General features: G+C 40.5%; 1 protein-coding gene and 1 long non-coding RNA gene across 5 annotated transcripts in view; one reads left to right on the plus strand and one right to left on the minus strand.

Annotated features, from left to right (window-relative positions):
- Positions 1-500: 500 nt before the first annotated feature.
- On the plus strand, positions 501-8,998 carry LOC140896217 (uncharacterized). Its single transcript, XR_012154464.2, has 2 exons — positions 501-2,784; positions 6,313-8,998. It is a non-coding gene; the product is annotated as an uncharacterized LOC140896217 (long non-coding RNA).
- Positions 8,999-12,582: 3,584 nt separating this feature from the next.
- Positions 12,583-15,355, minus strand: part of RBL2 (RB transcriptional corepressor like 2) — a 53,451-nt gene continuing 50,678 nt past the window's right edge. For all 4 annotated transcript variants that reach the window (XM_073307634.2, XM_073307632.2, XM_073307635.2 and 1 more), the window contains one exon: positions 12,583-14,508. In XM_073307634.2, coding sequence (XP_073163735.2) covers positions 14,338-14,508 — 171 coding nt within the window. In that variant the 3' untranslated portion in view covers positions 12,583-14,337. The remainder of the gene's footprint in view (positions 14,509-15,355) is intronic.

Genomic DNA, 15,355 nt, shown 5'->3' on the forward strand with positions numbered 1-15,355 from the left:
CCTCCCCCTGCTGTGGGAATGACCTCCCAAAAACTAGATGCCTGATCTGGCAGAGACATATTGGTAACTTGACTCAAGGGAACAGTTGTTGGTTGATCCTTGTGTACACATGTTTGCAAGATTGGGCTTTACACCCTTCATTCTCTATGCCAGGGATTATGAATTTTCCTATCTGTGTAGCCTCTGCTATAGCAGCAGCTGGAAGGTGTACTATGGATAAGGCCCTACCACATTCAGGGTCCAATTTTGGTCAATTTCACAGTCATAGGATTAAAAAATAACATATTTCATGGTTTCAGCTATTTAAATCTGAAATTTCAGAGTGTTGTAATTGTAGGTGTTCTGACCCAAAAAGGAGGTGTGTCATAAGGTTACTGGGTGGGCTTGCAGTACTACTACCCTTATTTTTGTGCTGCTGCTGCTGGTGGCATTGCCTTCAGAGCTGGGCAACTGGGGGGTAGCGGCTGCTGGCCAGGAGTTCAGCTCTGAAGACAGAACTGCTGCCAGCAGAAGCAAGGATGGCATGGCATGGTATTGCCACCCTTACTTCGGTGCTACTCCCTGTAGAAAGGGGCTGTCAATCAGCAACCACCATTCTTTACCTGCCCAGCTCTGATGGGAAACAGCATAGAATTAAGGGTGGTATGGCGTAGTATGGTATTACCACCCTTACTTCGGTGCTGCTGCTGGGAGGATGCCGCCTTCAGAGTTGAGTCCTCGGCCGGCAGCCGCTGCTCTCCGGCACTCAACTCTGAAGGCAGCAGTGCAGAAGTAAGGGTGGCAATACCGTGACCCACCCCCTAAAATAACCTTATGACCCTCCCCATCCACATGTGCCTCTTGGGTCAGGACCCCTAATTTGAGAAACACTTGTCTCCCCCTGTGAAATCTGTATAATATAGGGTAAAAGCACACACAAGACCAGATTTCACAATCTGTGAAATGTTTATCATGGCCATGAATTTGGTAGGGCCCTAACTATGGACAAGGCTTGCCTTTTTTACTACATCTCTCTCCCCCCATGTGTCTCAGCTACATTAATAAACTGAAACAATAAAAATGCTTTTGCCTCTAATCCAGGGGTGGGCAAATTATGGCCCGGGCACTACATCTGTTCCTCCAGACCTTTTAATCAGGCCCTCGAGCTCCCACTGGGAAGTGGTGTCTGGGGCTTTCCCTGCTCTAGTTCTCCAGCTGCGGAGTGGGGTAGGGGTCTTGCCCCACTCTTCACGGCTCCCAGAAGCAGTGGAATGTCCCTCCTCCTTCTCCTACAAGTAGGGGCAGCCAGAGGGCTCCGCATGCTGCCCAAGCACCGACCCCACAGCTCCCATTTGTCAGGAATTGTAGCCAATAGGAGCTGCAGGGTTGGCACCTGCAGACAGGGCTGCGTGCAGAGCTGCCTGGCTAAACCTCTGTGTAGGAGCGAGAGGGGGGACGTGCCACTGTTTCTGGGAGCTGCTTGAGGTAAGCACTGCTCAGAGCCTGTCCCTCCCTGACTCCATCCTGCACCCCTGCCCCAGCCCTGATCCTCAAAACCCCTCAGTCCCAGCCCAGAGACCCTCCTGCACCCCTAACCTCACCCCAGAGCCTGTATCCCCAGCGGGAGCCCTCCCACACCCCAACCCCCAATTTCCTGAACATTCATGGCCTGCCATACAATTTCCAGACCCAGATGGAAACTTTGCCCACCCCTGCTCTAATCTCTTGGACTCAATAACAATCCTTAACCCTTTCTGCCACATTTATACTGTGCTTCTGCTTAGAGGTGAAGAGGGTACAGCATAAATAAGGATGCAGAAGAGTACTGGATAAAGGCTATGAGTAAAAAACTTTCACGTAAGCCAAGTGACTCAGCCACTTTTTTGAAAATGGGATTTAAGTCACTTGACATTTTTGGAATCTCTTCCCCGAATGGCTATGTGGAGAAAGAGACATGCAGAAATTCCTCCTCCCTGACCCCCCTTTGAACATGTTCCTGTCTCCACTGTTTCCATGTCCAGTGCTGTTCTGAAAAGTGCAGCAGAGACGTCTTCCCCTTCCTTCCTGGGCTATGAGGTGGGGGGGGGGGGACTTCCTGACATGCACAAATTCAGTCAAGTCATTCTAGCGCAGCAGCTCCATGCCACAACTCTTGCCTGGGAAGCTAATGTGTAACTGTAGCTCAAGCTGACTGTGTTTGGCTTCCAGCTGTAGGAGTTGGGGGGAAAAGGGAGTATTTAATGGCTAGGTTACACACTGACAGTGAAACTAGAATAGTCTCCAATTCCCTGCTCTCATACTGACTTAATATAAACCATTAAACCATTGCCTTATACTATAAATTAGGGTAAGAATGGATTTCTAGTTCCCACTCACCCCCCCAAAATCCCTACTTACTGTCCAGGATTCCCTAAAACATGGATTTGCATCCTTCTCTATGTAGCAGGGATTGGGAGAGAAGTGCAAAGAACCCCCTTGATAGCTTAGAGAGTTGGGGAGTGAAATGAGTTTCTATGAGTTACAGAGCCTACTCCTGTCTGTGCTGCAAGGGCTCGCAGGCAGGTGTTCTCCATCAAAGGCAGCAGGCTCAGCCCTGGTGATTGCTTTTCTAAATGGGAAATCTGTGTCAGCTGGGCTTTTTCCAGTCCTCAGAACACAGCAGAAGGTGGCTAAGTTTTTGCCCACAGCCCTCATGAAGAGGTTACGTGTTTTGTACACTATCAACATAGGCTTAAGGAGTACCTGCCTTTGTGTCTTCTTTGGAAAAGACAAGATACAGCTACTTCGATCCCTCCAGGAAAGGGGGTAAGTAATTTTACTGATAATCAGTTTGTTAAAGAGGGAAGGGCTAGTGTTTTTGGTTAGAACAGAATTGTAACTCCATATTTTGCTCTATTTCAATTTTGAGTGTTCTCCCTGGCTAAAGATCAGGGGGAGGGAGGAAGGAAAAAGTTCCTAGGTAGCACAAAGTAAGAGCTTTCCTTCACATCTATCTTCTACTTCAACTTGTTTTAAAATTTTAAATGGAAAGATAGGCTGTGTAGATGCCATGACTGGATTAATGTCTGTAGAATAAAATATGTATCAGGGATGAAACTACTATCCTAACCAGCTTTTCTTGCTCAAAAGAGGCTTAGTCTATGTAGAAAGTGCAAGGTCTTTGGACTAGAGACTTACAAGGGATAAATTTTAGTTTGAACAAATGAAAAAGCTATCCTTTCTAGCTCAGTTTTAAACTATGAAACTCTGTCATTCCTGTCCAACTCCTCATGTGTTTCTCCTTTCTTTCTCTGTTTAATATATCAGATTACCACATGTTGCACCAGGTAGATATGACTTTAGGAAGGAGATAAGCCTATACTTATACCTAGCCTAGGATCATAATGAACAGCAAAACTAATGTCTCAGCCCAGTTCTAATAGTGGATGAAATGAGTATGCTGAGCCTTACATTTACTAGTTTGGGATAAGCTATTGAGCAGTGTTGTAAACAATCAGAGTAGCAACGATCTTTGTGTTAAACACTTAATGTGCATTGAAAATATTTCTGGAAACATTCCCAATATGTGTGTGGTGTGCATGAGTAACTACCTGTCTTTAAGCTTAAAACCTCTAAGTGTAGTATCTCTTCTGTTCACTCTACCTCTTCCAGAACTAGGGAAGTTGTGGGGGGAGGACCATTGTGATTTCTAGTCTGTTGCCTTAGCCACAAAAATATGGTTCCTAGAGCATGAGAATGGCCCAACTGGGTCAGATCAATGGTCTGTCTACCCCAGTATCCTGTCTTCTGATGCTTCAGAGGGAATGAAGAGAACAGGGCAATTATCAAGTGATCCAGCCTTGTCCACTCCCAGCTTCTGGCAGTTGGAGGTTTAGGGATACCCAGAGCAGGGGTTGTGTCCTTGACTACCCTAGGAAACAGAGGGTTATTAATAAGGCTACCTTTTAGTCATGGGTATTTTTAGTCATGGGTATTTTTAGTAAAAGTCACTGGCAGTAAACAAAAATTCACGGCCTGTGACTTGTCCATGACTTTTACTACATATCCTTGACTAAATCTTGGGGCGGGGAGTGCTATGAGGGTACGTGGGGGGGGGGGGGGGAGGAGGAAGAGACAGTTCCTCCAATAAAGAATTGCTCAGGTGTGGAAATCTCCCCCATATCTTCTGCAGTGAAGATTAATGCAAAACATTAATTTAGCTTCTCTGCTATGGCCTTGTCTTCCTTGAGTGCTCCTTCAGCATCTTGATCATCCAGTGGCTCCACTGATTGTATGGCAGGTTTCCTGCTTCATTTTAAAGTTTGCTGTTTTTGTGTCTTTTGCTCATTGCTCTTCAGATCCTTTTTTTTTTTTTTTTTTGGCATGCCTAGCTCAGCCTCCATTTTCTTAAAGAAAGAAGTCTGCCTAACGCATTAAGGAAATATTTCCTGATGAGTAAAACTTTGCATTTGCTTAGTTTCATTCCATACTCCTTGGTATCCTGACTCTCAAACACTTTGCCAGCGTGATTAATGGAAGGTCTATTGCGTGTATGTCTAAATTTAGTGCTTTTCATCTTTTCTTATGTCATTAAGACACAGCTGATCAATTGCCTGCTGCTAGGGGAATCCCCAGAATTGTGTGCAATGTTCTTTAAGTGTAGCTTCAACAGTGCAGTGTTGCACTTGTAAAGATTTAAAGATGTAATTCTGGCTCTCATTTTCTTTTATATTGAATTACACAGTCACCCTTTGTCCCTTAACATGGTTTGGTCTTTCTTTTCTATTCCATTTGGCACTGCCCTGGAATATCAGCCTGCACTGTTAGCCAGCTGGTAAATGCAGGGGATAAATCTCAATATTGATACCAAAAATGGTTAATACAATTATAACTTATTCTTTGTAATAATGGGTCACTACAAACTTGCTAATGCCTTTACTAAATTTTAAAAGATAACTACAATTATGTTTAGAGCCATGATGCTTGGAGAATATGACAATACTTATTATTTTGGTGACTTGTTTTATTAATTGACATATCAAGCTAATAAAGATATTCCGGGAGGTTTCTGTCAACTAGTGACAAGCCAAGTGTCAGGGAAGATAACACCTCTTTAGCTGTAAAAATATGTTTATTACACCCAAGTGTCTTACACAGACCCTAAAATTCAGCTTTTAATTGTTAGTTATAAATGACAGGCTCTCAAGGCAAACAGACAACAAATTTCCTCTCAAAGAACAGGACATGTCTCTTGTCTAAAGTTGGTGTAGATATCTTAGCTCAAAATATGAACTTCCAATATTTTTGTGTGTTAGAAATTCCTGACTTTAGAAACATGCAGTGCTGCAAGAAGAGGGTGATACATGGAAAGTTGTAAAATTGAGCTTTCCTTTATCCTCTTCCTTCCCCCCCCCCCCCCCCCCCCGCAAGGAAAAACCTCTAGTTAAACCTCTGCAGAATTCTTGCTGAAAGTAACTAACTTGTTTTGTAAGCACTCTGTAAGCCTTCAAACTTCTAGAAAACCTTGATTGGCAAATGTTTTACGGAAGACATTGGTTACGCCTAACAAACTCCTACTTCTCTCAGTAATGCAAACCTTATAATCTTTTTAGATGCTTAAAGATGACAAGCCTCTTAAAATGTAAATTTACAAAACATTTGCAAATATACATGTTATTTAAATGCAACCATTTGATATAATTTCATAATATTGTGAATAGATGCATAAATATATTAATGTAATTTGAGATAAGACTAGTTATTAGTACAAATAGCCAATATTCATATTAATTGGGGAACAAATTTGTAATCTAGTGATACTTTAAGCAATTTCTTCACCCAACTCAGAGTTCTCTCCAAAGATTCAAGAAACAAGGACAGTGACTTCCTTAATGACTAGTCAAGTTTAAAGACTCTGAGTTGTCTTAAAGTTCTGTTTTGAGAATCTGACTTGAGAATGATGTGGACTTAATTGAAGCAGAATTTCAACTCCTCTTAAACTCTGATGGAACTGAAGAAATATCTTAAAATGATATCTTAAAATTAAAATATCAAAATTTCTAAAGGTATTCTCAGAATTTTCAACCACAAGAAACAAAAGCAATAAGGAGAATACTGCATATATATTAAACAGATGACATAATCATGAGTGATCTTACTAAGTCCAACCCACAAAGGCATTGAGCTGATGAGAGCAGTTAACTTTAGCCACACCCCTGAGAAGAGTTGTGCTGGCCTCCTTTCATGAAATTTTAGGAAAGAGACGGCTATAGGGTCTCTGAATTGAGAGAGCCAGCAGCTCCTGCTGGTCTGATATCCCTCAACTGCATACAACAGCCTCTCGCCTCTTTTCAGCTGTTCTACAAGCAAGACAGCTAAGGAAAAATAGCCACACAGCAACTTTAAGAAGCATCGACCTTAGACTTCAACAAGAATTGGTAAGATGGAAGTTAGCCAAAGCACTGACAAAGAATTAACATTTCAATATTCCATTAAAATCATTACAAGAAAAGTTTATTGTAGCTTGCGATATTAATCTATCACCAAATTCTTTAGCCCATTTATTCTTGGTGGGAAGATGGAGGCTAACCAGGGGTAAGCAGAGAAATTTTGGGTTTGAATGCTGATTTAAGATTCTTTTAATTTTTAGTTAGTTTGCCTGTTACAAGAAAGCTACTTGACTATCTTGTTTAAGTTAATAACTTAACCCTGTGAAATCAATTTAAGTATTTAAGATTACTCACCTTTATTTATAAACTGTCTAGGTTATCCAGAATAAACCAAACAGGACTCCTGTGCCCTTAAATTAAATTATTTCCCCCATTTATAGACTGTTATTTGAGAGACACTAAGATGGTACTCACTACTAATTTTGGTCGTCTTGTACCAAGAGAAGACCACCCCTGCCCCAGCAAGCCATACAGAAAGGATTGTAACTGAAGTGACTATTATGTTGTATTTTTAATCTTAAAATAAAATAGTTATACTTAATTGATTATTTTGCATACCTTTTAATTGGTGTGGTAATGAACTCCATGTGACTAAAATGGTGGCTGTCAATCCCTGAATTGGCATGCAAAGAGATTTGGCTCTTACCATATCTTGTTTCTCTAGAGTATACGTTTTCAGTAATTTTGGAATAACATTATTTGGCATTCGACACTTTCAGTCCTACATAGGTTATGACAACCTCTTTTTGCCAGTTCTCAGTGGTGTTTGTGACAACTCCCAAATTAAGAGGTGCTTTGCAAGCTTTACATTGCAATCATATTAGGGTTTGTCCAATTTTGGGCTTCTGAACTTTGACTAGTGGCCAAAGTCTATATCCTCTTCTTTAAAGTAGAAATGAAGTAATTGGTGTGGATTCTAGTGATCCTGTACTAAAAGCTTTAAACTGAACAGGGCCAAATGCAATTTTATTGAGACCTGCTCAGAAAAGAGTTGGTGTGTTTGTGGTTTTTTTTGGGGAGGGGAGGGGAAGGGAAGGGAGCTGTGATGTGTTAGTGTCTTAATTTACTGGCCCAAGGTATAGCTTATCCAGGTCTTGAGAACAGTGCCTCATTCTTTACTGGTGTTTGCAGTTTCATTCAAGTCTGTAAGTCCACCAATGTCAGAAAGGGAGTTTTTCACGACTTAGAATTGTGTGTGGAGGTAAAAATGGATCTGAAACGCTCTTGAACAAACACACAGTGTTGTACAGGTTTCCTGGGGAGATTGGACCATTTCATTAAATTGGAAATGGAACGTACAGACTCCAAATTTGTGGCTTCTAAACAATTGCAAGGCTTATCAGTCACATAGGCAAGGTAAATCTCTCCAGCCCAATAGGTAGAGGACTTACACCTGTTACTCCATGAGCAGTTTCAAGCCCCAACCCCCTGTGAGGTTGGAAGGGGTGGTGAGTGCCAAATAACTTTCTACAGACTATACATTTTTAGTAATATTGGGGATAAATAAGAAATGGTACCAGTTTAGGGTACCCCCCGCCCATTAGTCACATGGGGTTCTTGGTATGCCTTAGGGAACACCAGGATTAGAAACAAGCAGAATAATCATGAATATTCTTAATAAATGAATTCTTTGCATTAGTCTTCACAGCTGAGGGAGATCCCCAGATTTGTCACATAAAAAGAATGGCTCAGGTTTGGGAAACTGTTCCAGATTAAGGTGTCAGTAGAGGAGGTTTTAGAACAAATTGATAAATTAAATAGTAATAAGTCACCAGGAACAGATGGTATTCACCCAAGAGTTTTGAAGGAACTCAAATGTGAAATTGCAGAACTACTAGCTGGTTATGTAACCTATCATTTAAATCAGCTTCTGTACTAGATGACTGGAGGATAACTTAATGTGATGCCAATTTTTAAAAAAGGCTCCAGAGGGTGATCCCAGCAATTACAGGCTGGTAAGTCTGACTTCAGTACTGTGTAAATTGGTTGAAACTACAGTGCAGAACAGAATTATGAACATAATTTGTTAGAAAAACCATGTTGACTCTTCCCTAAAGGGAAATCATGCCTCCCCAATCTACTAGAATTCTTTGAGGTAATCAACAAGCATGTGGACAAGGCTGATACGGTGGATATAGTGTACTTAGATTTTCAGAAAGCCTAAAGCAAAGTAAGCTGTTATGGGAGAAGAGGGAAAGTCCTCTCATGGATTGGTAACTGGTTAAAAGATAGGAAACAAAGGGTAGAATAAATGGTCATTTACCTCTCTCCATTCTGAAAACTAGCATTGTCCCTCAGGGGCCTGTACTGGGACCAGGGGTAAACAATGAGGTGGCAAAATTAGCAGATACAAAATTACTCAATAGTTAAGTCTAAAGCAGACTGGGAAGAGCTACAAAAGGATCTCATGTGACTGAGCAACAAAATTTTAGATGAAATTCAATGTTGATAAGTGTAATGCACATGGGAAAATATTCCCAATTATACATAAAAATGATGGGGTGTAAATTAGCTGTTACCCCTCAACAAAGAGATCTTGGAGTCATTGTGGACAGTTCTCTGAAAACATCCACTCAAAAAAGTTAATGTTGGGAATCATTAGGAAAGGGATAGATAAGACAGAAAATATCAAAAGCCTCTATATAAATTGATTGTACACCCACCTCTTGAATACTGTGTGTAGATCTGGTCGCCCCATCTCAAAAAAGATATATTGGAATTGGAAAAGGTTCAGAAAAGGGCAACAAAAATGATTAGGGGTATGGAATAGCTTCCATATGAGGAGAGATTAATAAGATTAGGACTTCTCGTCTTGGAAAAGAGATGATTAAGGGGGTGGGCAAACTTTTTGGCCTGAGGGCCACATCGAGATTCAAAAACTGTATGGAGGGTGGGGGTAGGGAAGGCTGTGCCTCATCAAACAGCCTGGCCCCCGCCCCTTCCTGCCTCCTCAGAATCTCCCACCCATACAACCCCCCCCGATCCTTGTCCCCTGCCCGCCTGCTCCTGGAACCCAGAACACTGGCAGCATGGTGAGCTGAGGCTGTGGGGGAGGGGCTGGGGGCTAGCCTCCCTGGCCATGATGGATCTGGCCTATGGGCCGTAGTTTGCCCACCTCTGTGATAGAGGTCTATAAAATTATGAGTGGTGTGGAGAAAGTAAATAAGGAAGTGTTGTTTACTCCTCCTCAACACAAGAACCAGGGGTCACCAAATGAAATTACTAGGCAGCAGGTTTAAAACAAGGAAGTATTTCTTCATGCAACAGAGTGGAACTCCTTGCCAGAGGATGTTGTGAAGGCCAACAGGGTTCAAAAAAGAACTAGATAAGTTCATGGAGGATAGTTCCATCAGTGGCTATTAGCCAGACTGGGACAGGGATGCAAAACCTTTCTCTGAAGTATCCCTAGACTTTGTTTGCCAGAAGCTAGGAATGGGCGACAGGGTAATCACTTGATGATTACTTGTTCTGTTCATTCCCTCTGAAGCACCTGGTATTGGCTACTGTCAGAAGACAGGATACTGAGCTGGATGGACCATTGGTCTGACCCAGTATGGCTGTACTTAGGTTTTTAAATTGAAGAGAGAAACAGACTAAAAACACAAGCAATAAAACAATGGTTACAATCTCTTCTGCATGTCCCTCTGTGGAGAGTTTTCAATAAAGATTATATCTTAAGAGGGATATGTTGTGGTGGAAAACGCTTCTTTAGGTGAACTAAAACCTAATGAGGATATTCCCCAAACCAGCTGTGGGCCCTGTCTCAATGTATCCTACATAGATATCTCAACTGGCTAATATAGATGGGGAAAGGAATTTAATTTGAGTTGGTGACTCCTATTTGGTTTTGCTTGGATATCTTAGGAAGTTTATAAGTGAGCAAAGGTTAGTGATCTTAACTAAGAAGGCCTGGGAAACCAGAGACTCATCTAAATAGATTACTTAAAAGAAGTGGAAGAGTTCAGACATAATGAATAGTCTGAATCTTTCATTTAAACTATATCCCAAATTTCTGTTCACCCAGGTTAGCTGATGTACTACCCTATCTGGTGTTTAATGGGAGAGGCACCTTAAATGATGGCATTTCAATATTTTTCTTGAAATGTTTTTAATCCTTTGGCAGTGCTTGTGTGAACGCCAGCTCACCAGTGGTACCGAGGTCTCGGTGATGTCATGTTGCAGCAGTAGTGCTTGGCTAAAAAGTTTCTGCTTCTTGCTGCTGTTCGCTCACTTGTAAAGGTGTTGAGATGAAATAACTGTCTGAACCAAGACTGTGTGCAAGAGAGTCTAAGTGTAAAGCTGTGTCTTAGTTCAGATGAATTTATGATAGTTTCCATAGTCTCACTGAAGGTGGAAGACGCACCTCTTCTAGAGATTTAGCAGCTATTTGAATTAATCCATCAGCTGCTGTCACCTCACATGCTAGCATCTTCTGCTCCTGAATATGCAGCAAGGTCATAATTATATTGCTTTTGTCTTTGTGGTAGGGAAATTCTCAGAGCCTTTTAAAAGATAATTTAACTTTTTGTTTGTTCAGTTCATTTTCTGAGATCCCTTTAGTTCCCTCTGGATTCCTCAAACTTCCAACCCCTATGAAATCCTAACTCCTTCCTGTGTCTACTTTTAAATTATTATTAGTCATGTAAACATAAATGCTTATCAAATAAGGCATGGTCTTGCCATTTCTTAAGAATCCTTAGTTTGTTCTGGTCTTTTTGAGTTTGGTAAAGAGTGGCTGAAGCATTGCCGGATAGATAACTAATCCTGCCCATTAACAGCTTATCAGTTATATCATATGACTTAGTGTATTTTTACATAAAACATCTTACCCTTCACCAAATAAGGTATAGTGCAGCTATTCTAGGAAGGGCTTGCATTTAGATACAATGTGTAAATAAGCTTCCTTTCATATGTTTATCTTAAGCACTGGAGGGACACACAGGCTTTCAACCATTGAAGAGGAAACATGAGTTGGAAAACATTTTACAAAAGATATGGGTTACTTCTAACCCTTAATGTTCTCAAAGTTTGAAGTGTCTATGAGCAAAATCAGTTTAAATAAGGATATTTCTAGACTTCCTTGTGGGGGGGGGTTACAACTGAAGATTTTTCTCTTTTACAAAGAGGCCCACTTTCATGGCTTAGGATGCTTTATCAGAGCTATAAACCAATAAAGAATATCCTCCCACCTTTATACAAGCAGGTCTCTTTCTAAAACAAATCCTAAGTTTATTTTCTTAAGATAAAGATCAGGTCTATACTACTCTGTCTTGTACAAGGAAGGTGCCCTGTTGGTTTGCCTTTTGACCTAATGGCTCCTAGATTTACAGTTTGTAATTAAAGGTTCCTGTCAAATATTCTATACAAGGCACAAATCATAGCAACACTTACTGATGTTTTTAAAGAAAATGTTATAAAGCTCTGCATTCCAAAGTCAATTTAAACACCTGTTGGAGGTAATAAATATAGTCTTGACAGATTTCCTTAAATAGTGCATTTCAATAAAAATAGCTTCTAGTATTGTGGTTGCTCTATTTCCCAAGCATCTGGTGTATGAAATTACTGAACTTTTCAGAGTAGCAGCCATGTTAGTCTCTAAGGTGCCACAAGTACTCCTTTTCTTTTTGTGAACTTTCAGAGATACTTGCAATTAAAGGTAAGATTGTATGCAACCTACCATACATTGCATCAGTAGTCAGGTCTAGTCCTTAAGCTGCAGTGGCTTTATTTCCCCTGTTGCATGATGCCTCTCCTGGGGTGCGGGAAGGACTCTGGCTCTCATTTGAACAGTCTCTTCCGTTACTCAGCATTCTACCATTGAATAGTATCAAAACACTATCACTACTGCAGGATCTGAGTAACAGTAGTGACTCTGAACAGAGCTGCTAGTTTTACTAGATTGCTAAGTAGCAGAGAGAGACAGCATTACACAGATTCACCTTTAAAATGTGAATCTGTAGGTTTCTTACTGGCCACAGCTAAGTAGACTTGTAAATTGTAGAGGTACAGTCAGGATTTCATCTGTACTGGCTGTCCAGCCAAAATAATATATTCATTATGGCTTGTCTCCGCTCAGAAAAAGCCACCAGTTGGGGCTTGGGTGACAGTTTCTCTTTCTTCATGCAGAGGCATAAACCAGTGATTCTTTGCCCACAGGAAATTACATCAGCTAACATTCAGTACTTGCGATGTTTATTGAAAAATACACTTCATACAAAGTAAGGTACAGTATTGTAATAAGAATCTGACAGTTCATAGATATTTTTACAGAAACACTCAAAACCACTGTTGAATCTTTGTTATGCATGTTAAAAAACAAGTTACTAGTTAACTTTTGTTTTATTTTAATTCAATTTAAAACTGAATTAAATCCTAATAGTTTTCCATTCTAATCATTATTGAAAACAAGGAATTTAACAAATCTTGAAAGTGATATATGCTGTATTAGTGGTCAACAATACTCTCCTGCCACACAAGTACATATTCTACAGCCCAGATCTGAGGCTGTGCTGTGCCAGCAGAGTGTCAATGAAATTTGTCTCACTTTTCACAGCTGACTTAGCACTGCCTGGGCAGGGGGGGGCGGATTAATTGTACCCTGCCTCACACATGTACATGGCCCCCATCACCTGGGGCCATTAAATAAAAAGCACAGGGAGGAACGCCCTATAGTTTAAGAACTGCTGCTTTAATGCTTCCTCAGTAATAGATGTACTTAGAAACATGTCAGCACGTTTCTAAGTACATTTTCCAGATTTATTATATGCATCAGTTTTCGGGAGAAAAAATGGCACCTTCATTGGACTAGACTTAATCAAAAGACATTTTAAAAAAAGCCAAATTGAATATAATGCACAAGGAAGATACGGCTACCATCAAAAAAATGATTCTGGATATTGAGTTTGAAAAAAAGCAAACTTCCCCTAGCAGTACTTGCATACACACAAAGAATTAGTTTTAGCTTAACATCATTTACTGACAGGGTATCTAGGGGATGTCATATAAATAGAAAGTTATCACTTTAATACAGAAAAACACATCTTAAGCCTCAGCCATTTGAAAAATATTTACATTCAAAAAGTGCCATTGCAAATATACAGCAAAACTAACTTGTTTTTTAAAATTTATGCTTCACAGCCCTATCAAAAGTGCCTCCCCTTGAACTTGAGTTCACTTTAAAACATTGCACAGCTAAAAAATGCATTAACAGAATTGCCTACACAGCAAAGTGCCCATACATTAAAACAAAACAACCTGATCCTGAAGAGAATCTGTTTAGGTAATTTCATAAGGTATTCTTTCCCTACCTCAAAAAATTTTTTCCCAGTCTGCTCTGAAGTCCAAACTGGGCTGTCAGCATTCCTCACTGTAGCATTAGAGATCATGGGTCATCCCTACCACAGAAACAAAGCTTACACATGAGTAATTTGAATATCTTGGATCTGACCAGTAATAATGACTTGCTAGTTACAGCAAAAAGAATAGTAAAGCACGAAGTAAAACAGTGTATGCAGTTGGGGGCTAAACCCTGTACACAAAATTCCTATCACAAGCTAGGAAACTATATTGAGTACATTGTCTCAGCAATAAATATCAAAATAGTTTAGAAAGCAATTTAATTAAAAACTTATATGCTGTGCTTTACTATGAGGACACATGCAAGTCATGCCTGGGGTTAGCCTCAGAGGTGGAAGTATGACTTTAGCGATGTGCTTGACCACAATAGGACAAAGTGTGCAGCATCAGTCTCCACTCCCCTTTATGGGAGAGTTCAAAGACTCAATGCAGTCTAAAAGGAGATTTCTGTTTGAAGGTCAAATACTACCATTTTCAGCTTGGAAGATGCTCAGCATTCACCTCCTCAAAACAGAATGGCCAGGGACAGATGAAGGAGGAGTATCTGCTCTGGAACACAAACAATTGACTAAACTCAGTGAGAACCTCTATCATTTGCTACGTCTTGTAATCTTCTTAGTAGAGCGGTGTGATTCTCCTGACAGATCCGTTTGGCTGGTGATTCAGTACCATCTTCCAAGAGAATGCCTCTTTTCTTTGTGGGGGTCTCTCCAGTTCTAATCATGCTGTTAATCTCGCTCAGCCTCTGAAACATAATCATAGCAAGAATATATTAAATATATTCACAGGATGATTCTAAAGCAAAACCCGTCTCTTTTCCAACCTTGCATATGGGGAGAATGTCATTCACTGACAGACTGAGTAGCCTTGACAAGGATTCCATATTGGTTTGTTACTCTCATGTGCACCAAAGCATGACCATATATAAACTTTGAAGGAAGCCGTGAGTTTCAAATCTACACCATTGGAGGGTATCAGTCTATCATGAGCATTAATTTAGGTCTATTTATTCCAGCATTATCTTCTCCCTTCATTGTAACCGCTATTCCTGCTATGTCCCCTTCCACTACTGTAACTAGCCTGTATCATTATTGGCATGTCAAACACTACATCATTTTCTCCCCTTTATCATTGCTTTTCTGTTACTATGGAACTTGTTGGAGTGAAATGTCTAAGGAGAATGTTCTCTCTAGTCTGGGTCACTGTCTTGCTAGGGTTTTCAGTTACTCCGTGTGAAATCTATGAATAAAAATACACTATCATATTTCATGTGCATCAGCTCCCTATTCTCAGTCATTATTTTCTCTTTGGATAGTGCGCTGTAGAGTTACACCCTAGCTTGCCATATACCAAGTCCCATTTTCAAAAGTGACTTAGTCATTTAAGTGTAACAGAAAAGGCAGTTTAAAGCACTCTAATAACTGCATGTGCAACTTTGCAGGCGCAATATTTATTTATAGGCAAAAACAACAGCACCTGAGAGCTAGCTATGTGAATGCACCCGCAAATCTCACATCTCTCTACATTTTTTTTTTTTAACTTGCAAAAAGGGATGCTACATTAAGGGCTCTAAAAATAATACAACTCTCTCC

Source organism: Lepidochelys kempii, chromosome 12 (genome assembly GCF_965140285.1).
Source record: "Lepidochelys kempii isolate rLepKem1 chromosome 12, rLepKem1.hap1, whole genome shotgun sequence".
Taxonomy (NCBI): Eukaryota; Metazoa; Chordata; order Testudines; family Cheloniidae; genus Lepidochelys; species Lepidochelys kempii.